The 23141-nt window shown below is 40.2% G+C and overlaps 1 protein-coding gene across 1 annotated transcript in view; it reads right to left on the bottom strand.

Moving 5' to 3' along the window:
- Positions 1-219: 219 nt before the first annotated feature.
- SHQ1 (SHQ1, H/ACA ribonucleoprotein assembly factor) overlaps positions 220-23141 on the bottom strand; it is a 99754-nt gene continuing 76832 nt past the window's right edge. The window contains exon 12 of the mRNA XM_074957499.1: positions 220-2459. Within this exon, the coding sequence (XP_074813600.1) occupies positions 1808-2459 (652 nt within the window). The 3' untranslated portion in view covers positions 220-1807. The remainder of the gene's footprint in view (positions 2460-23141) is intronic.

Consider the following 23141-nt stretch of genomic DNA (forward strand, 5'->3'; position numbering starts at 1 on the left):
CCCAACCCATATTTAGTTCAGCTTTCTGCAGCTTGTTTCTAGTAAGTTTCAACATTCACCCTTTATTTCTACCTGTTTTCTCTCTGTCATTCTCAAATGCATCTTGCTTATACCAGCTATAGTTGGATTTAATTGTGAGTAGGGAGAGAAAGAAATGCTCACTTAATTGTAAGATGAGGAAGGTTCCACCCTTACAGGAAGAGGAGAAAACAAGTGGCGGTGAAGTGACTCACAGGTATCTAGGATTATAAATTCAGTATCAGTAGCGTGAGGACTGCAGTTCCTTCCAACAGAGGTGAAACAGGAGCATGTGTTGGCACAGAGCAAGCCTGCTGATTTTAGAGGTGCTGGGACAATAGCAACAAGGGTGAAGAATTTAATGTTGTTAAATTGTGATTTCCTATATGCTTTTGTAATTGTAACTGAAGGTCAAAAAGAAAGTGTGGGAAGACTAAATTTGAGATGTGCTGGAGTTTCACAGTTCCCATGAGAGCACGTAAATCCTTGAGTTCCTCATCACGAATCTGTTACCCTGTTCCAATGACAGCACAGCACCATCCGCTATGCAATAACCATCCCTTTTCAAGAACTGTCACTTACCAATGACAAACTACCAGAAACTCTGCCACATTCAAATTTGTTTTTTCATTCCCAAAAAATTGGATTTTAATATTAGTAAGACACACCCACACCACACACATGAAAGCAAGAGACCATTCAAGCTAGCTTTCATCCTGAAGCAACCTTTTATGAGTAAGTCATACCTGCCTGGAAATATGGCATTTCATTTGTAAGACGTTAGACTTTTCACTATTACCATGAGCATATTAATTGATATTCTCACAACATCACTGTGAGATAGGCAAGTATTATTCATATTTTACTGATGGAGAAAATGAGGCATAGGGAGGTTAAATGACTTTTTCAAAGACACAGTGGCAGAGCTGGGACTAGAAATTATGAGTTCCTGGCTTTTATTCTTGGGCTCAGAGCAGCAGACCACATTGTCTCACCACCTCAGTGGGGCCAGCAACAGCCCTGGAATAGTAACACGAAGCAAGATTTTTTCATTTTTGAAAGGGAAACAACATCTACACCTAGAAACATTTCAAAAAATGGACAGCACAGTAAAGTAAATAAATGCTGAAAGTGGTAAAGAACAATTTATAACAGGACTGTAGACATAGAAGATTATACATAGCATTGCCTGGACCTCACAATAAAGAAACTCCCTTTATTTTGTACTAACAAAAAAGTGAGGAACACTTATTTGGATCTACAAACACAAACTGCCAGTGCTGCTTGGATTTTTATGACATTCACCATTCTTTTTAAAGTAGAAATTAGAAATAAAATATTCACAATCCAATAATGTAGTAAAATGTCATTATAAAAGTCACGAACATACGGGTCTATTTATCAAGATGATGTCATCAGTTGAGAGAGTTAACTGATGGTACAACTATTTTCAGTTATATTTCATTCTCTCTCTTCACTCCATTACTAACCTTAATGAAAACCGTTCCTGAAAGTATTTACTGAAGTTATAGATTCCTGCATTTGGGGATCAAAATTTTACTTTCTGATGAATCACTGGTGTACAAAATATATCTAATTATGAGGGTCTGAGAAAGTCTTGTTGATTCCCTTCAAAGGACTCTTGTGTTTAAGAACTGTCAACAAGGTAAAAAAAAAAAAGAGGAAAAATATCACCTCCTTTTTGCACACATTAGATGTAGGAACAATATCACATTATAGCAATGAGCTGTATTACGTAAAGGGTCAGAGTTTTTCCTAACACGCTTGTTTAGTCTTCATCTTCATTTGTTCTGCCAACAAACAGCAGTAGGTTTTCCTTTGGGGAAACCTCCAAGAAATTTTCTTTTCCACTTGGATCCTCTGAAAGTCTTTGGGGTTCAACTGCATAATTTGCTCCTTTCTCTTGCAAAACTGCGTAGCTTGCAGTAGCCAATCCTTCAGTCTGTTCTGAAAGCCTAATTGCAGTCTGCATTTTCTTTCCTAATTCCTCTATCAGTTTTCCAGAAACAGATGTAGATTGTAAAGAAGCCTTTGATTTTTCATTACTAACATCTAATGTCAAAGTGTCTGTGTCTCGTCCTAATCCATTGCAGTCAATAAGTGGGGCTGTCCTCTCCTCTTGGAGTGTCCCTTGTAGAGAATTTATTTTCCCATCTTCACTGGTTGAGGACTCTTGTTCATCTGAATCAGAGCTTTCTGTCTCAGATGATGAAGTACTGCTTGATTCTTCAGAGTCACTCGTCTCCAATTCAGAGGAACGCAGCTGTTGCTTGGAAACAGCACTGACAGCTTTTAACTCACTTTCTTCCTCTTGTACCAGAAGCGCAGCTGATTCCAGCTCTTCTAGTTCAAACCCTAAATGGGCCTTAGTTAGCTTGGCTTTCTGTAAGGATTCAGCAAGTGCTGCCAACTTTTTTGACCTTTAAAAAAGAACAAAACACATTGTTAAACGCTAGAAACAAAATATTTCCCATTTGATAATAAGTAGCAGGGAGCTAAACATTTTTGTTATTCATTTTGTTTGTAAACAACTTCTTTCTTCAGTTACAGAATGGTAACAGAAAAGGTACAGGAAACAGAGATAAAAATGATCCCCTATTCACTTGAACTTATTCACTCCCACAAGGCTAGAAAAGCAGCTACATAAATCATCACCTCAGCAAACTTACAGTGAATTTTTCAGAAGAAAGCACACACTTCTTTACAAGCTTTGGAGATACATTGTAATGAGAAACACCAACTGCAACTATGATGATGAAGCAACAGGAAATCTCTGCAGAGAGATTATCTATTTTTAATGTTGTAAAACTTCAGCATTTGGCTAGCCAAGAGGCTGTCATTAGCTGGTTTGAAGCAGCTTGGTAAGGCATGAATCCAGAGGGGACTAAGTCAGTTGGCTTTGTCGTACCCCAAATGCAAATAGGGTATGACAATTTTCTCTCAGCATTATCCAAAATACAGTATATTTACAGAATATATTTTATCAGGTTCTTCTCATTGGGCTACTTGCACTATTTTTAAACTCCTATTTTTCCCCTTTAATGCCCCTTAGTTATCTGATGCCTTCAGAATTATATTACATATTTACCAACCTCTTATTACCATTTCATTCTTATCCTAATGGATACAAATTACTGTTGATTAACATACTTCCCTAGTAAATGAGCACCTCCAAAACAGCAATGTTAACAAACCTGGGAAAGGTGGTACTGGACTTGGTTTTGTTCAACTGAATGACGTAATTTGTGAAGACAAAGTAATTGTATTAAATTTAATCCACTTAAATGCACAGAAAATGGGAAAAATAAAAATAAAAGAATGAAATCAGGACACAGGTTTTATGGCTAAGAAATCTCCTACAACTCTGTTACAAATGTGTATCTCCTCTGTGCAAGTCTCACCACTTTACTCTACACATTATTCACCCTAGGTTCATTCAGTCCTGAATACAAATAATTTCATATACTGCATTTCTCAATGCTTCCTTTCTACCGTCATTCTTCTAATCCCTCCTTTCCCCTTCCCTCTCCAATTTCTTAAAACCCACCTCTTTAAGACAACAAATCTTCCTGTCTTATCTTTAGTGAGTCCTACACCTTCCCTCAGCTGAACTGCTGATACATGCCAAATAAATATTTATGTTAGGAGTAAGAAAATATGTTGCATTAAAAAAACAAGGCTAACTGATATGAAATCCTAAAGTGGTAAGGTTTAGACCAGTTTTTTTTTTTTTTTTTTAGATGGTAGGTTAAAAATACAATCTTTGGGGAAATATTTGCCTATTGGTCTATTTTGAGCCACACATTTAGCAAATAAATTTTCATTAAGCCAAAAATAATTCATTTTACTTTAAAAAAGGAACAATGCCAAAAATTTAGATTTAAGAACTGATCAGCCGACAATTACCTCACACTAAGTTTTCCAAAAATTATCTTTCTTGTTATGTAAAGTTTAAAAGAAAAACATGCTGCAACCATGTAACTTCTTATGGGCCCTATTTCATATATGTGTTCTCTCTCCTATCACAGCAGCACATGTGCACCTGTTTTAGAACGTGTTGCAGAATAAATCAGTTCTAGATTTATTTTAAATTTATTTAGTATTGTACCTAAGAATGAACTAAACAAAGGTTTCAGAGCAGCAGCCGTGTTAGCCTGTAACCGCAAAAAAGAACAGGAGTACTTCTGGCACCTTAGAGACTAACAAATTTATTTGAGCATAAGCTTTCATGGGCTACAGCCCACTTCATCGGATGCATAGAATGGAACATATAGTAAGAAGATATATATATATATATATACACACACACACACACACATATATACATATACATACAGAGAACATGAAAAGGTGGAAGTAGCCATACCAACTGTAAGAGGTGAATTAATTAAGATGAGCTATTATCAGCAGGAGAAAAAAACTTTTGTAGTGAACAAAAAAACTGCTATACCCCTTTCGGTAAGGCCTACAATAGGGGACAACAGACATGGTAGGTCAACTTTCAGGCTTAGCAAGCTCATTTAGTACAGCTGTAGCCATAAAAATTTCTTCAAGTATTTGAAATTCAGCACATGCTTTAACAGAAAACTGTGTCATAAATTTATAAACAGAGAGAACAAAAAGCAAGAGAATGTCTTGAAATGTGGGAAAAAAGAAAACCAGGTATAAATAGCAAACATACATCCTGTTTCTTACTGTAGAGTTTTGCCTCAGACTATCAATCAACTTTTCACCACTTCCTGCAACAGCAGGTCTACTATAAATCCTGCAGTAACTGACTGGGTTTCATTTCCTCTGCCAAAACCTGCTAACCTGCAAGGTATGACACACTGACACTGGAGCAAGCAGCTGATAATGTAATACATAACTCCTGCGAGGCAAAAGTTAAAGCGCTTGTTCTCTCAGTTGAATGACTTTAAAGATCTTTATATTCTGCTTCCCAGGGGGGATAATTACTCAGTATAACATAGACTGTGCAATTTTTTTCTCCTAAAGGAATTTTATTTAAAAGGTGGAGGAAGGGAAATTTAATGCAGCTTCTTACACTTTCTTACAGAGATAGTGTAGCATTTAAAAACAAATCTTGGATTGAAACGGATTATTTGTTAACTTTCTCCATTCAAACCAAAGAACTCAGAAATTCATGTTTATGAAGAGTAATCAAAACCACATAAAAGTTTTAAAACAATAAAAAGCACGGACAGAAGCTCACAAATAAGCCACACACTTCTCTATGTAATGCCTGATACACATCCAAAATTTTCATCAACTATTTAATATACTAATTTACTTCATTAAATAACCCCAGTGATGTTCAGTCATAACATTTCCCCCAAATCATCTTCAGCAACTTGCATTTTCCTTAAAAGTACAAAGTTACGCAGGATCATAGGAACTGCCAGAGTGGATCAGATCCAAGGTCCATCTATCCTGCAAACCCCCCTGCAAGTAGACTGTAATGGAATAACCTGCCCACTCGGTTTATTTCCTGACCCCACTATTGAGAGGTTGGTTTATGCCCTGAAGAATGAGGTTTTATATCCCTTCCAGATCTCCATTTTTTTTTAAACTCTACATATGCGTGGTAACCATATAAAAATGCAATCTTTTTTCAAATGTTACTAAACTCTTGGCTTCAATGATAGTCTATGAGTGCACAGACTAAATGTATATTGTGCAAAAAGTTCCCTTTATAACTTTCAAACATGCTGTCTTTTGGTTTCACAAGTAAACCATGACTGATGCGAAAAGGAGGAATGTTTTTCTCTCTGCTGACTGTTGTTCAACTCCAGGCACGACAGCCCCTCCTTCCTCTCTTACTGCATAAAATTCAAGACAGCTGTTGTCACATGTAATCCCCTATATAATCTTATCCCCATGTTTCTCTTCTCTCATTTCTTCAAGCTCTTCTTCCCAATACTCTTTGTACTTCCTCTTATCTTCCCTTTCTTCACTTTCTGGTTTCTATCATCCAAATTCTTCCCTATCAAGTGCACCTCCTCCACAGCCCCTTCAAATCACTCCTTAAACCCTCCTAACCAAACAATCCCACCTCCCTCCTTCCTTTTAATATTCTCCACACCCTCCCTCTTCTCAGCTCCCAAGACTGCTAGCTCTTTATGGATGAAATATATCGTATTTCAGTTTGTAGAAGTCCAGATAAATTTACAACACTCCATAAATTTTATTATTAATACATAATAATTATCTGTGCCCCAGAGTATCTAAAGCTTAGAGTTCAAGAAGAAAATATACGGTAATATGTTTTGGCTTCTTCATTTGCATTATGCTACTTAACAAAAATGTAATACTATGGCTATATAGAAAGAGCTTATCTCTTTGAAGCAGCAAATACTTGTCCCCGCCACTCTTTATGCAAGTACAAGTACATACTAAACAGTGAGTCCACTTATGAAAGAGTTGGTGTCTAACAGGGGCAAGTCAGGAAGGAATAAATACTCTCCTACCGGATAGGTACAAGACTGCAACAGAAAATACACTCAATCTCTGAAAGCTTTGGTTTACTTCCTATGATTTGATCTACTTCAATAGTAATTTAATGATCTTAACTGATTTTCATTGCATAGCTGTTGCTAAAAGATCCACCCTAACCCTTCACATTGAAAGTTTTTACCAAAGTTGCTGAGAGATGACGTATTCTCTACCTATATCAAGTGCTACAGGGGAAAGGAGATAAAAATGACATAAGAGACCCCACTACTTTCTATAAAAATAAATAAAGCAGTTATGAGTACTCTGACTTGATTAGTAAATGCTCTCCAAAGACCAACAATTCCCCTCCTGAACTCTGCAGTTGACTTTCTGTAACTCTTTATGTGCATGGTTCTGTGGAGCCGTTGGCATGCTTACAGCAGATAAACACAAGGGCTCAGTTCCTGAGCTGTGGTCAAGAAGTTCTTGGTGCAGCTCACGACAAGGTGGAAGCATGTGCAGATTTTAAGCTACTGTTGCACTCCCCTAATCCCGAGTCCATTTGCAGCAGCCTAGAGGCTGTTCTAAATTCTGTTGACTGCCAGCAACCCCAAAGGACTCTTATGGCAGGCAGGGATCATGAGGGTGCAGGGACACCTTGGCTTCAGTAAGGGGATAGTAGCATCTGCATGATGGAGGCTCTTTGACACTTAGTGATCCCCATACATAGAGGGATCCTAGAGTGGCAGTAATGTTAGCATTGTTAGGACAGCTTTGTGCTGGTGGAGCACTGCAAAACTGCCCTAACGTACCTGAGGAATAGCCCAAGGAATAACATTTTGTTCTTGTTGGACTACATCCATTTCAGAACCCCATATCAATGTGCATGATGTATATATCACATAAAAGCAAGGAAATTCAGAATTCATATTGGCATCCTATTCTTATTCTGCTAAGTGCAACAGCCCACAAGATTAAATAATACTGGAGATGTATCTAAGAGCCCTGTGGTACAAATGTAAGTTGGATGATTGTATCAGCTTTACCACAGCACGGCCTGCAAATGAAAAAATGGGTTTGTGCCTTTCCCTCCACTTCTTTATATAATGTACAAAGAAGGGCTTTTCCCCTGCTTGTCTTGTCATCCCCTTTTTTCTGGAAGATGGCTTGAGAACTGGAATAGGAGTTTGTTTAGCCCTCACTTAAGGACTAAAAGATTATTTCTCAAAGATCTTTTCCTGCCACTGTGTCAGATATTTGAGTTCAATAGATTTTCAACAGTCTGAAAAATCCCTCTTCCTTTCAGTTACTCAGATTTCATTTTTTTGGTGCATATAATATCTTACCCCTAGGAGTGGTCCAGTCATCCATAGTCTCTTTCAGGAAAACTGGAGTGTACAAAGCTGACATTTCTAATTGTAAAAAACAAGCAGAAACCACTCCCCATTGTCAGGCCTTTATATATCATAAAGCAGCATAAAAAAGCACAATGGCTATTTTTTCTGTGCCGGTTCACTTTAAATCTTCCCTGCAATTGATTGATTATGCTGCAATGTTAGCATTATTTAAACTTGATTTTTTTGTATGCTATTCTCTTTGTTTTATGAATGGTAGATTAAAACAGAACAATGAACAGAAGCAGTACAGAAACACCTGATGACAATGCACCTGAATCAGGAATAGGCCAACTTCATCAGCTGCATGCTTGATATTTGAGATAGGTTGGAAAGGAGATATCAAGAAAAACAAGAACTTCCTATGTTTTTAAGAAGCAGATTCTATAAATGTTATTTGGGGAGTTTCTCAGCTCTATATTTTTTGTATTGTTGTATCAACTGCAAAAACACTTTTGTCTATACTGTATTTAAGGACTCTAGGATATTTTTAACAAGCACATTCTTAGCTATTATCACATAAAAACATGCAAACTTTCTGATAAAATGTTTGGTTTTTTTAAAATAATTTTCATCTTTTAAAGTCCTTTTGCTAAAGCAATTATGTAATCACTTTCCCTGATCTGAAGAATCCCAGGCTCAAAACAAAGAACAACGTGAATAGAAGATTTTCTACAGCTGACAACTAGTTAGATTCTGGACTTGTGATAGAAAGGGTGCCTTTTGGGGGAAGAAGAGGAGAGAGAGAGAAAGAGAATGACTCCTGATAACATGGAAAGGAAATAATGTAACTCCTCGGCCAACAAAAACAAACCCAATCTACATGTAAAGTCTGTAAAATAAAAGTAGGTCTCATCTATCTAAGAATACTTTCTTTTTTCTGGATATTCTGAGCATAGCTGAAGAATCAAGATCCCAAATTCTGAGCATAGCTGAAGAATCAAGAAACAAATCATCTGCTAAAATAATATTGTATATACATTCTTTGAACTGTAGAAGAATGAAGGCAAGTAAAAATCTGATGGTCAGTTATGCAGCTGCCATCAGGGAAAAAAGTTTCTCTCCTCTATTTAAGAGATAAACAGAACTAAATAGTTGTTGGCACACACCTGCCAATTGGGAACTGCCAGTTCATTTTATTTTTAAGGAAACAATCCACTAGCAAGGAGAATTGAATCTCAGGAATCCAGCTAGAGAGAGAGAGTACCAGAAACCTGACTCAGTGGAAGACAGCTAAACCACACTGCAGAAATCACAGCATAGAACACTTTCCCAAACGAGACTGTGGGTTTAGTTTGATAAATTGTACAGGTTAAAACAATAGTCCAGGGAACAGAAGTGACTGTATATCATGAACAGAATGGGGGATATAGTGCAGAGTTTAGGGACCAGGTAAACATGCCCTTCTGTTTCCAAGACCTCTAGAATAGTATTTAAGATTAAAGTAACTCTTTCTAGTAAAGTTAATTCTTCAGTAATGATTAATGAAATCTCATGATTACTTGAAGATATGCTCATTCAGTATGCACATTTGTGGTAATATCATCTTATTATTATGGTAATAGTGATCCTACATAAACATGCATAATAGGTATTTAAAGCATTGCACATAGTAATTATTATTGTCAAGATGCCAATTGCACTGGGAAAATGCTTTTAACTGCAGGTTAAATTGATAATAGGCACGTTTTATTTAATGTACAGCTTTAATAAATAGACAGCAGAGACCTCACACGTCTTGTTCATACACCTGACGTAATTACTGGAAGACAATGCTGCAGTATTATCATTAGATTACAACAGATCTTTGATGTGCTAGGTGTTTTCCAAATATGTATGAAGAGAGTGTCTCTGCCCCCCACAGCTTATCTGCTAAAAAGACAAAAACAGATGAGTGTGAGGGAAATTGAAACAGCACACAAGTAAAGAAGTAGGAAAAGGAAGAGAATGGTGAGAGGAGAGAGAGAAGGATTGAGAAGGGTTTGGGGAGCAGGGTGAGTGAGGCCAACAGCAGAGGGCAATAATGGAGGGGGAAGGAGGAGCCTGAAGCAAAGCTCCAATCAGCAGACAGAAACGAAATATCTCAATGTTCCAATTAAGGTCCTGTCTGCTGATATCACTGGAGTACAGGGGATTTAAAGACACCCTTTGCCTCTCCGCAGCTGATAGTGCTCCCAGAGCTTCTGTTCTGTCTCTTGCAGTCAATGTGGCTTGTGGAGTCAAAGGGCACTTGGAACCTGGTGCCCCATACAGTTGTCCTTCTTAGCCACATCCAGGGGAGTGAGCTGCCCAGGTCTCCTCCCCCAAACCTGCTGGCAAAGCACCTTCCTGTTTTATGGAAATTATTTTTATCATATTTTTGGAGGGGGAATGATCTGGAGAGTTATAGTTGCTGAAGAGGGGAGGGATAGCTCAGTGGTTTGAGCATTGGCCTACTAAAGCCAGGGTTGTGAGTTAAATCTTGAGGGGGCCATTTAGGGATCTGGGGCAAAAATTGGGGATGGGTCCTGCTTTGAGCAGGGGGTTGGACTAGATGACCTCCTGAGGTCCCTTCCAACCCTGATATTCTGTGATTCTAAGATAAGTTCTGTAGGGAGCCAGGGAGAAGACAACTCTTACAAAGTGAGCCTAGATATTAAATAAAAAGAATACATGCATAATTTGAGGCATCCATCCTGCCTTTGAATCCCTTGTTTGTAGTTTTCCCTAGATATTAATTTGTAGCAAAATAAAAGTAAAATGATGCACAACCTGCCTTTCTGAGTAACATACCCATCAACCAGATATAACACTACATAGGAAAAACTAAAAACACAGGAACTACTGGAGCAGGCCTTTCAGTCCTTGTGGTAGATTGCCCTGTGTAGCAACACTCTTGGTTTAGGGGTTTAGCCCAAGTAGCAAAACTACCTGAAAGAGTTAAAAATCAGTTAGCAATAAATATTCTATATAATGCAAGAACATTTAAGCATGCAACTTACATCATCACCATGGGAGTTACCCAGCTAAATTACTGTGTGGAATATTTACACCTTTGTGTATAAACACAGCGGCCAGGTTGGTACATCAGGCTTTGAATGCATAGCTCAGTGATATTTTGCTACTAAATGAAACAAAATAAAACCTCTTCATGTGCAGATAAAAGCGCCACCTTAATGGTTTAAAAAAACCCACAATAAAAAGATTATTCTACTGCATCGTAAGTTCGGCATGGCATTTTACAGATCTATAAAAAGAGTTCACTACCCTGAGAAGTTTACATTGTAAATTAGACATAACAGCATGGGATGGCACAATACATGCATAAAGCAACAGTGCTTTTTTTATAGCTATTCATTTATTGAGGTAGTTTTAACAGGTTTACAAATCCATGTCATCCAAATATCAGGGACAAAACAATAACCATTACAACAGTGAGTGTTTGTTAGAGAAACATTATACAGTAATACAATCTTCAGATCTCTCTATTTAACAGGGTGCTACCATATTACAGGTGAGCGCAACAGTGCATTCTTACTACCTATGCTTGCTAAGTCACACTGAGTTGCTGTGTGATGCGTGGATGCTGCCATGCTGGATCGCACAAATCACATAGCTAATCTGATTTTACATCTATGTTTCCTGATAGTCTGGACAAATTCTATAACATTTGTCTGATTCTGCTACCACTTCCCACTTTTTTCTGCTTTCATTGGAGAAAGAGCCTCACTACATTACAAAAACAACCAAGCCAGGGGATCGAGTTGCAACAATGTTATCCCCAATCCCAGGTGCAGCATAGTTCAAACCTGTTGTGTGGACAGGACCTGACTAGGCTTTAACCAATAATCAGACTAAAGGGTTTAATAATCAGACTAAAGCCTTGGCTATATTTCATTATGTGGTCCCGTTACAAATAATGCAGTCAGGCTGAATCTATACAACAGATTTTAATTGTGTTGTGCCTGGAGTAGGGGGACAACCCTGCTGGTAAACCCCTAACTCAGTTGGTTTTGTAGGGCAGACGAGCCCTATTTTAAATTAAGCCCTAAATTTAAACCTGCATTTTAAATGTTTAAAGAAAAGGCAGGCAAGCCTCACAGATGTGGCAGACTGTCCCTGGATAGAGTCTTCTTCATATAGTTTCCGGAGGTTCTACCATATGGGAAAATGAGTTTGTTACACTGCTAAGCAGCTATCCCCCATGGGAAGCCTGCAATGCCTCAATGTGCATTCAAACAGAAAATGACATCACACTGTGCCAATCAGTATAGCTGACTGATTTACCAAGGGCAGTTATTTAACTTATCTCCACCCTACGGGGATCTGGACTCACGAGATTCACCTTAGCGTGAAGTAGCTGCATTATCAAGCTAAAGGCGTTGTGCATGCTGGATTGCAGGGCATTTCCAATCACGCAAGTTTTACATGATTATTGTACAAGTTACCGAGCTTTAGTAAAAAACGGGGTGAAGACAAATTGCTGCTCTTGGTAAGGCCCGTCACAGTTCAGACTTCCATGCACTACGGCACTGAGCACACCATATATGCTTCGATATATAGATAAAAGAATCCATGGCAGATTAGTGAGCTTGTCAGGGGAGTATACCCACCTGAAATCAGTTCAGAATCATACCAAGCTGCGTTGCTCACCACTGCCCCATTATTCCGTGACTAGATGCATCATACATCTTAAGCCTCCTCCACTCTTAATATTGTTCTCCAAGTGGTTCCAGTCATGTTTTTAGTGATACATTTGTCCCCATAACATAAGGAAGGTGAAATGAGTGTGTGTGAATTTAGTGTTTGGGAAAGATGATGAAATAGCAAATCAGCCTATAAAGGACAATGAAATTATCTGCTTAGCCACCACACAGGTAGAACATAGACAGCAGTAGGATTATTTATGTTTCTACATGAATCATCAATGATGAACAGAAGTCATACAGATTTCAACGCATCTGGGAAGGGTCAGCCCCTTTGCGCTATTATTTTCTGTTCCCAAGAACCTGGCTCTCTCAGGAGCCAGCCTGCCATTGTCTTCCAGCCCAAGCCACACTAGGTTCATACTCCTAGGGAGAATGAGATAATGTCGACATTAATTTCACACAGGAACTTTGATGAAAATTAATTTGCAAATGGCAAGATGTCTAATAGCTGGGCTCCTTTGAAACAGAAGGCTCAAGCAAAGTTATAGTTGACCATGTTATCATGGGAGGAAAGAAGCAGAAGGGAATTTGATCCTTGAATGAAACAGATGGCAAAATAGCCATAGGTATTTGAAAGGAAAAGAAATTAGTTGTCAATCTAAAATTTGGATGACACCTTTCATCAAGTATGACATAGGTGCTTCAGCAGCCAAACCTGTGATTGGAAGATATCATATTGTTCTTCTGGGAACATCCCTTGAAGCTGATAATGAAAAGCTGGCCCCCTAAGGCAATACTATAAGTTACTACAATGGCATATTTTGACATCTAGAAAGTAGTACTCAAATCACTCCAACACTACTGAAAAAAGAGAGGAGATAATAGATTAACGATAGCATACTGTCCTTAGAAATTAAACTGAAACAGTAAAAGTTCCCTCCAAATCTTGAAAAACAGTTCCAAGCTGCTAGAAAGGAAAATCAACATTGATTTAATTACTGAGATACGGAATTGAAAGACAGCGAAAGAGCTCAATTAGATTTCAATAAAATACAGACATAAAAAAGATAGTAAAAAGAGCAGGCTTGATCAGGTACTATTAAAATGAAATAGAAGTGTTAATGATGATGGCGTAGAATGCAAAAGTAGACCCTTCGTTAATATGGACAAAAAAGCATAAATAGCCCAACAATCGAGATTATTGTAGGGTAATTTTTCAGAAAAAAAATCCTTACAAATGAACATTTAACTATAACAATAAACATCAACCTACAGACACCATCCATTTGCTGATCTCACTCTTTATAAAGCACTGGGTTACAAAAAATAAAAAACTTCAAAATATGGTTGGAGATAAATCTTTGACTCAGTTATATCTCTTGGCATATGCATTTTACATAAGAGGCCATATTTCCATGCTGCTATTTACAATTTCAAATTAGTCCTTCAAGAAAGGCTACGTCTACACTAGAAACTTCAAAGCGCTGCTGCAGGAGTGCTTTGAAGTGTGAGTGTGGTCACGTGCGAGCGCTGGGAGACAGCTCTCCCAGCACTCCTGGTAATCCACCTCCACAAGGGGAATAGCTCTGAGCACTTGAAGCGTGGCTCCAAGCACTCGGAGCTTGTCTACACTAGCTCTTTAAAGTGTTCAAACTTGCTGCACTCAGAGGGGTGATTTTTCACACCCCTGAGTCAGCAAGTTAGAGTGCTATAAAATGTAAGCGTAGACAAGCCCTTATAAGCTACTCACCCACTGGCACTCTAATCAAATTGTTTAAAAAGAGTAAGCACAGCATTTAGCCAACAAATATGCCCTGTATTGCTTATTAGGACCTAAAAATTCTGTACATTTAGCTTGTTTGCTCTGAAATACAAAAGTCATGTTAGACAGCCTGTGGATTTGTACTGGAAATGTTTATAGACAATCTGAATCAACCACTTTGCATGGCTATACGTTATTGATATTGTGATCATATGATATGATCTTACATTTATACAGTTCTTTTCATCCCAAAGTATTCTACAAAACAAAATGATATAGCAGCACAAACTATACATAGGTTTCATTTTAATCCATTGCTGGGAATATAGCCACCTCCAGCGTGAAACTTGTCTACTATTTAACAGAGCACAACAGTACACAAACGGAGGCCGAAGAACCCCCAAAACAGCCAACTGAAACCGGAGTTGAAACTTTTAAGTAGGCAGAATGTAATCATTGAGTTGGAATGTTCCAAAGACACAATGATTATCACCACTAGCTTACAAAGAATAACAGTTCTTTAATGAACGCAGGGGGGCAGGATCTGTTTTCCGTCCTCCCTGAAACATAGGATCTGTTTTACTTCCTCCCTGAACCATGGCATGTCCAATAGCACAATGCCATCTAGCACACCAAACAAATAGTGACAAAGAGAAAATGGTAGCATTTACTGAAACACCAACACTGCTTCCAGCAGTTCTTACTAAATCTGTTCCCTAGAGATTTCCCACCCAAGTAGAGACCTACTATGAGTCTACCTTAGCTTGTGAGATCTGACAGGCTCACAGAATGGGGTGATATGGCTAAAGGCTGATATTATAAACACAAATAATATATGTTTTACATATTTATTTTATTACACATTTTTCACAATAAGTCAGTGAATAACTGTAAATTATATTACAATAAATATAATTTTATTGACCACTAAAAAACAATAAATAATATTTGTATTGACCATTAAAAAAAAAACCCAAACCAAAACATCCCACCCAAATGAAAAAACTCAAACCAAAACATCCTACTAAATCTGATCAGTGAGCTCCAGAGAAAAAGTAGGGTTTCTTAGGATTATAAAACTTTAGCTGAAATGAAAACTGAACTAAAGTTTACACTACTTACTACATTATCTGCAGTAGAAGAAAAAGACAGAAAAGTTTAAACATGACATAAATACTGCAATATTTGTTCATATGAACTAGGGTTAAACCACCTTTATGGGCAGGTAGTAATTCATTCCCAGTAATGGGAGTTTTGAGCTTCCTCTGGTAGTATCAGCTGTTAGAATAACATGGGCCTAGCCAATATAAATTTCCTGTGACTGCAGGGAGCAGAGACTGGTAAACTTTCATCCTTCCCATCATCTCCAATGAATGGGGCTTGTGTTTTTTAATTGTTTCCTTGAGAGTAGCCCTTAGAGATAGAGGAGAGTATGCTTCAACCCAACTCTTCTGCTATAAAACTAGGAGATCAAAAAGAGAAACAATATAAACTGGAGCATCGTGTTCAAGAAGGCACCTTGAGGATTAAGTTCTCTCCCTGTACATGGAGGGCTGTGTTGCATAAATTTAGATTAAGTTTAGATTAAAGGAGATTCCTTTTCAAAGCAAGAACCAATCATCTGGCTTTAGAAAATGGAAACTGAACTTGCCCCTTTTAATATGAAACACTGACTAAAGTGGAAGAATCCACTGACCCCGAGTGGCACAAGACCTGTCTTCCGTTTTGAAAGTTTAGCTTCCAAGGGAGCATAAACTGGTTCTAAAATTAAGAGGGCGATGACAGGAAGGCAGAGAAAAGGAAGTGTACTTGTTACAGTCTAACTGGCAATACTGTAAACAAACTGGTGGCTCAGAGCACCACACTTCAGGAAACAAAATCTGAAATGCAGTACCATTGCTTCTACTTAGTTGCGCTGTTTCATGTTAAAGAGTTTGCCTGGTTGTCTCAAATGATAGTTGTCTCCCTCAATGGTAATTCTGAAATTCTACAGTGCTCCTTTCACACCGACTCTAAAGACTAATCTTTAGCCAATGCACGTTTATAAATATTAAGAAAGGATAAAGCTTTAAGATGTCACATCTTAGTTTCATTACTTGGATTTTCCCATAAGGGGAAATAAAATGTATTAAGTATAAGTACAGCAGGCAGCAACCCACAATCCCTTCTACATCTCTTGAGCCATCTTTATACAGGCTTTGGTCTCCATCTTGTATCTCTGGTATTCTTTTTTATGACACAGCACTCCTAACACAGTATGGTATGTAATGTGGGTGCTGTACCAGGAGACCAAAGGCATCCAAAGGAAGTGTACATTTTAGTCCCAGAAAAATGCTAGTGAAGTTATGACTAACAGATCTGCCAGATTGCTACTACTACCTTTAATCCTGACAAAGGAAAAAAGCCTCCATCCTTCCCAACCTGCTACCCTGGATTCTTCAGTAAAATGCACATCTAAAATGGAGGTGTGCCAAACTTGACCAGTTTACCAATCCCTGGCAGAAGGGAGGAGTCCATCCATTGCCATCTCAGAACAGCCTAAACAACATAGCTAGCTACAGTATTTTTGATCTGTGTTTGTACAGCACCTAGGACAATGGTCCATGACTAGGGCGCCTAGGTGCTACAGTAATACAAATAATCATCATCATACTCTTTTGCACCTAAAATGGTTGATGGTCTTGTTCCCTTGCTGGCTGACTCTAACAGGGGAATTTGCTAGCCATTTCGAGTTTACACCTAGAGCTGCTGGCCCACACTTGATGCAGCTGACCTAGAGCAGTAATTGTTGAGAGAGGGAGTCCCCAGGGAATAGTGGCTAATAGGCGTTAGGCCACAAACTGTAAATCATCAACTCGGCACATTATTAATCGAGAACTTTCACCCTTTTCCTCCGCTCACTCCATCCTCGTTCACACTTGTGGTTTATGGTGGAATCACTGACAAGGGGAGAGACCAAGCCAGCTACTGACAAAGCTGAAAACAGAAAAGGAAGATGTTATCTGCATGGAGAACAGCTTCCCCCTTTGATCACAGCTGCACACTCCACCTGCTTAAAAAGGCAACAACTACACAGGCTCATCATTCCTGTAGTCAAACAGGAGAGTCAGCAGAGATGTGCTGACTGAAAAGACACGACCCAAATCGCTGAGCCGTCTGAACGCAAACAGGAACTGCCTCCTCGCAACTTCGGAAAATCAAAGCCCAAGCCTGAGGGGAGAGAAGTCGGCTTTTTTCTTCCCCTCATTTACCCATAGCAAGGTGATTCCGACACTGCCTGGAGGAATACGAGCTAGAGAAAAGTGACGGAATAAAGAAAAAACAACAGAGATGAGAAAGGAAAAACATCAAAGGAAACTGCAGCCAGCAGCTGGGAAGAGAGATTAAATCCCTTATTAAAAAGCAATGTTTTACAGGATTTGCTAAAACATGTATAAAGAGGAGTTTCTGGTATTATATCCAACTATTTGTCACTTTTACAAGCCTGCAGGGCAAATAGGTTGTTACTTGAAGCCTCGACTCTAGTCAGTATTTTATATTACATGGGTAGTATTATTTATAAAGAGCCCTCGATGTACCTACTGTGACAGGTGTGGGTTTTAAAGAGGATGCAATCTACATGAAAAGTATGGTATTTCAAGATTACATTAAAAAAGGGAAAACATATGAAAAGACAAGCATTGCAACAATAACAGATGAGACAAAAGCTTATGGAAGTGCACACAACTTGTTAGCTACTGTTTTTAAATCAGGGACCCACGATCTAGTAGTTAAGTCATAGCAATTTGAGTCAAAAGACCAGGTTCTATTCCCAATATAGGCACTAGCTTTCAGTGGGACCTTTGACAAGTCACTTATCCGCTCTCTGTCTACGTTTTCTCCTCCGGAGAAAGTGATAACACTTTCAGAGGTTTTTAAGGCCAGAGAGGAACCTAGGGACAAATGATTATCTAGTCTGATCTCCTGGATAACACAAGCCAAAGGACCTCACCCCAATAATTTCTACATCAAGCCCATAACCTCTGTTTGAGCTACAGCATATTTTTTAGAAAGATATTTGGTCTTGACTTATAGACTACAAATGATGGAGAATTTACTATGTCCCTAGGTAGACTACTCCAATAGTTGATTACCCTCACTGTCAGACCACTGGATCTTGTGCCTTTTTCAACTATATTGAACTATATCTACTATCAGGAATCTCTTTTGATTGTAGGTACTTGCAGAACATGACCAAGTCACCTCTAACCTTCTCTTCCATAAACAACTGAACCTTTTTAATTCACATATTTTCCAGACCTCTAATCATTCTTGCAGTTTTTTCCTGAATCTTTTCCAATTTTTTAACATCCTTTTTGAATTGTAGACACCAGGACTAGAACAGTATTTCAATCATGGTTTCAATAAAGCCACATACAGATGTAATACCACCTTCCTATCCTTACCTGATGTTCCCCTGCTTACCTACCCAACTAGTGCATTCACCCTCTACAGCATCACAGTAAGAGCACTTGTTCAGCAGGTTATCTACCATGAGCCCAAAGCCCTTTTTAGAGTCATGGTTTTCCAGGATATGGTCCCAAATCTTAAAATGTCTCCTTCTGTGAGGTCACAATACAACCATAAACCCACTTGGAGAGTTTCTGGATAGAAACAGAGACCCCTTTAATTCTGCCTGTGGAAAAAAGGGGGCCTAAAGGGCTTAGTCCTGTCTAAGTAAAAAGCCAACACCAACATGATTGATATGAAAGTCTAAGGTCACCTTCACTAAAAACCATGAATTTGGCCAGAGACATATCTTTTCTTTATAGAAAACTGTGTAGGGGAGATCGGCCATTAAGGCTCCTAGCTCACCAGTTCTCCCAGAAGAAGTGATAGCTTCGAAAAATAAAATCTTTACAGAAAAGTGCAGAAAGCAATACTTAGCTAGTGGCTCAAAGGGAGGCTTCCTCAGAAAATGGAGAACCAAATTCAAGTCCTATGAAGGAGTGGGTTTCCCGACTTTGGAAAAAAGGTTAACTAGCCCTTCGGTGAAATTGGAAATGGTGGGGATAACAAACACTGAAAACCCCCAACAGGGGAATGGAAAGCTGTGGTAGTTGCTAAATGAACTTTAATAGAGCTCAGAGTGAAACCCAAAATCATTAAACAAAATAGGTAATCTAAAATGTCCAAAAGGGAAGGACCGAATGGGGACAAGTGCCACTGGCTACATCAATGGTGGAATCTCTTCCATTTCTGCAGAGAGATTTTTTCTAGTTGACGCTTTTCTGATATTAAACAAAACCTCTTGAATCTCTCTCCTACAGGAGACCTCTATGATGGTTCCTGGGAGTACCCAGGGTTGTGAGGCACCTCGCTACCACCTGCCCTTAACACAAGGCAGCCTTGTCTGCACCTGATGTGGGTCAGCTCCCCAACTTCACTGGCCACAGGCAACCCAAGCACTCCCCTCAAGGCTTCACAGGCCCCGCTGTCACTGTACAGCAGAGGTCCCGAAACTGGAGGGCACACCCCCCTGTGGAGGGCACAGAGGAACATTCAGGGTGGCGCGGCCACCCAGCCTCACCCGCCCCCAGCTCTGCTCCAGCCCCGCCCCAACCCCATCCCTGCACCTGGCCCCATCCCCAGCCCCGGCGTGGTTCTGCATCTGTCTGCGGGCCCGACTGCAGCTCCGATCCTGTCCCCAGCCCCCTCCCCAGCCCCAGCTCCATTCCTGGCCCAGGGCCGAGTCTGGGGGAAGGGCCAGGAGCAGAGCCTCACCCAGCCACAAGCCCAGCTGCCAGCGGCTCCATTCCCAGCCCAGGGCCGAGGCTGGAGGCAGGGCCAGGAGCAGAGCTACCCCCAGCCATGGGCCTGGCTTCTGGCCCCCACCGCAGCCCGGATGTGGCTCTGCTCCCACCCCTGACCCCAGCCTCGGGCCATGGCTCTGTTCTCAGCCCTGGCCCCACTCTTGGCCTCAGACTCACCCCCAGCTGCGGCCCCCTTACTCCTGTCCGCGTCCGACCCCTCGCCCTGGGAGCCGCAGCCCCGCTCCTGGCTGGGCTGGGGGGGAATCATAGACTACCAGGGTTGGGGAAGGGACCTCAGGAGGTCATCTAGTCCAACCCCCTGCTTAAAGCAGGACCAATACCCAACTAAATCATCCCAGCCAGGGCTTTGTCAAGCCTGACCTTAAAAACCTCTAATGAAGGAGATTCTACCACCTCCCTAGGTAACACATTCCAATGCTTAACCACCCTCCTAGTGAACAAGTTTTTCCTAACATCCAACCTAAACCTCCCCCACTGCAACTTGAGACCATTACTCCTTGTTCTGCCATCTGGTACCAGTGAGAACAGTCTAGATCCATCCTCTTTGGAACCCCCTTTCAGGTAGTTGAAAGCAGCTATCAAATCCCCCCCCCCCATTCTTCTCTTTTGCAGACTAAATAATCCCAGGTCCCTTAGCCTCTCCTCATAAATCATGTGCTCCAGTCCCCTAATCAGAAGACAGGGACTGGGGTGCAGACAGGGATAAGAGAGGTATGACCCTTAAAAGTTTGAGGACCACTGCTCTACAGGTTAGTGATAGGCACACTGCAACCCTCGAGCCCTCCGAGAATCTCCCTGAAACATCTAACCTCTGACCCACTGGACACTCTTAAGTATTCAACAATCTGCTGCTTTCAAAGAAGCAGTACACAGCAGCATACCAATTTCACCCCAGATCACCCCTTCACTTAACTCACAGGACTTAAATTTGTGTATGGTGAAATCAAGTATAGGTTTATTTAAGAAACCATAGAGATTCAAGTAGTAGCAAGTACAACTATTGGAAACAAATGGTTACCTATAAAATAAAATCATAACAAGCATTCTAGAGCCTAGACTTAATTAACAAGTTACTCTCATGTCTTGTATAGTATTCCTCACCCAAAATCCTTACAGCGCTTTTCAACCAGGTTGTGACCTTCCTTTCATGAGACAAGCACATTGTCAGTTTCCCTCCTAGGTGAAGGATTCACTGTGTCTTTTTGCACTGAGCGATACCACACCAATCCTTTGTCTTTATTCATAAATGGGACATCCCCCTGCTGTTAGTTTTCTCCTGTATATTTCCTCTCGTTGATTTCGCAATCCCTCAATTCACACTTGGCTTAGTATGTAAATAGGTATACAATACACAAATGAGCGACTCTAGAACCTGATGAGGATCAACACTCATTTGTTCAGACTGAATTTGCTGGAGGTGTAAACAGTTCTCAACCATCCTTAGAAGCAGCACAGTTGCAACCTGTGAAGTGCAACAAAGGTGCAGGATGCCATGTGACCTGGGAGCAGCAAACAAGTCCCGGCTATTGTCTGTGGGCTTATTTGAACCTGTGAAATCAGGTTAATTATCATAAATCTGTCTATTGGTAGCTAAATTCTGGACGTTGTGGCACCTAATGTGGCTCCTATAAACTGTATTTGCTGAAGAAGGGTCAAAGTAAACTTTCCTCTGTTGAACTGAAGTCCTAGCTTGTAAATCAGCATCACAGCTTTCCTACTGCAGAATGAACTTTGTTGTGGGAGCACAAGAGCAGACAATTACTCCCAACTGATGCAGTTGAGTGGCTACCACTGCCAGAACTTTCATAAAGACTCTGGGGGCAGTAGAGAGTATGAAGGGAAACACTTGACATTGACAGTGCTCCTGGCCAATCACAAAACACAGAAACCTCTTGGGAGATGGATGCATCACAAAGATAAAAGATCTCTCTTGTAGGCCAAGGGCTGCAAACCAGTCCCCCAGATCCAGAGACGGTGTTATAGCTGTGAGCATCACCATCCTGAACTTCTGTGTTTTGGTGAAAGCATTCAACAACCTGAGGTCTAAGGTCGGTCTCCACCCAACCTTCTTCTTGGGAACCAGAAAGTACTTGGAATAGAACCCCTTCCCTCTGTATTGGGCAGGTACTGGTTCTATGCGAAAAAAGGATAGGAATTCTTGTCTCAGCAGATGTTCATGAGCTCCGAAAAGGGGAAGGGAGAGGATATTGATGGAATAGCTCTGTGTTATAACCTCCAAAACTCAACTGCTGAAAGTAATCTGCTCCCATACAGTCAAAAATGGAAGAGACTATCTCCAAAGGGTGGGGGTAAGGGAGTGATGAGAGATGCAGCAGGATAATGCAGCTTTAGATCCAGAAGATGGGACAGTTCTTGCCCCTCAACCAAAGCATCAAAACTGACACGTAGATGACAAAGGTGGCTGAGGAGCGGTCATTGTGGAGGCAGATACTTTTTTCTTCTGGAACCCAGATCTCTTATGTGATTCCTTAGGTCTATGGTAGGCTGGAAATTGGGCTGGGCAGGAACTCTGCACCATCTGTTATCTGCTGAATCTGCTTTTATTCACATGCATGTAGATATCCATGGGAGTGGATAGTAGCCACCTTCAAACCATTGAGAGTGAAAGGACTCATTGTGGGGACTCACTGAAGAGACTGAGCCTATCAAAAACAACGTCCTCAACAGTATTCTGGACCTCTCTCAGCGTTCCTGATGATTGCAGCCAGGAGGCACGGGGTATGAAAATCACTGTAGATCTAGAGTGAGCTGCAGTGACAGTCACATCCAGGGAGGCCTTAACAAAGTCCTTGCTAATAACTGACCCTCTGAGACGATCTCCTGGAATTGCACTCCATGTTCTTGAAGCAGAAAGTCAAAAGAAGAGTTACACTTCCTGTAGTTGGTATAGTTATAGTTTGTGATCAGAGCTTGATAGCTGGTGATTTTAATCAGCAATGGCATTGATGAGTAACTTTGGAGATCAAGGAGATCTTGGTGTTTTTGGTTTTTATCATGCAAGGTGGCTTTAGAATGGCATTGCCAACTATGCTCGTGCATAGCATTGACGACC

Source organism: Natator depressus, chromosome 7 (genome assembly GCF_965152275.1).
Source record: "Natator depressus isolate rNatDep1 chromosome 7, rNatDep2.hap1, whole genome shotgun sequence".
Lineage (NCBI taxonomy): Eukaryota > Metazoa > Chordata > Testudines > Cheloniidae > Natator > Natator depressus.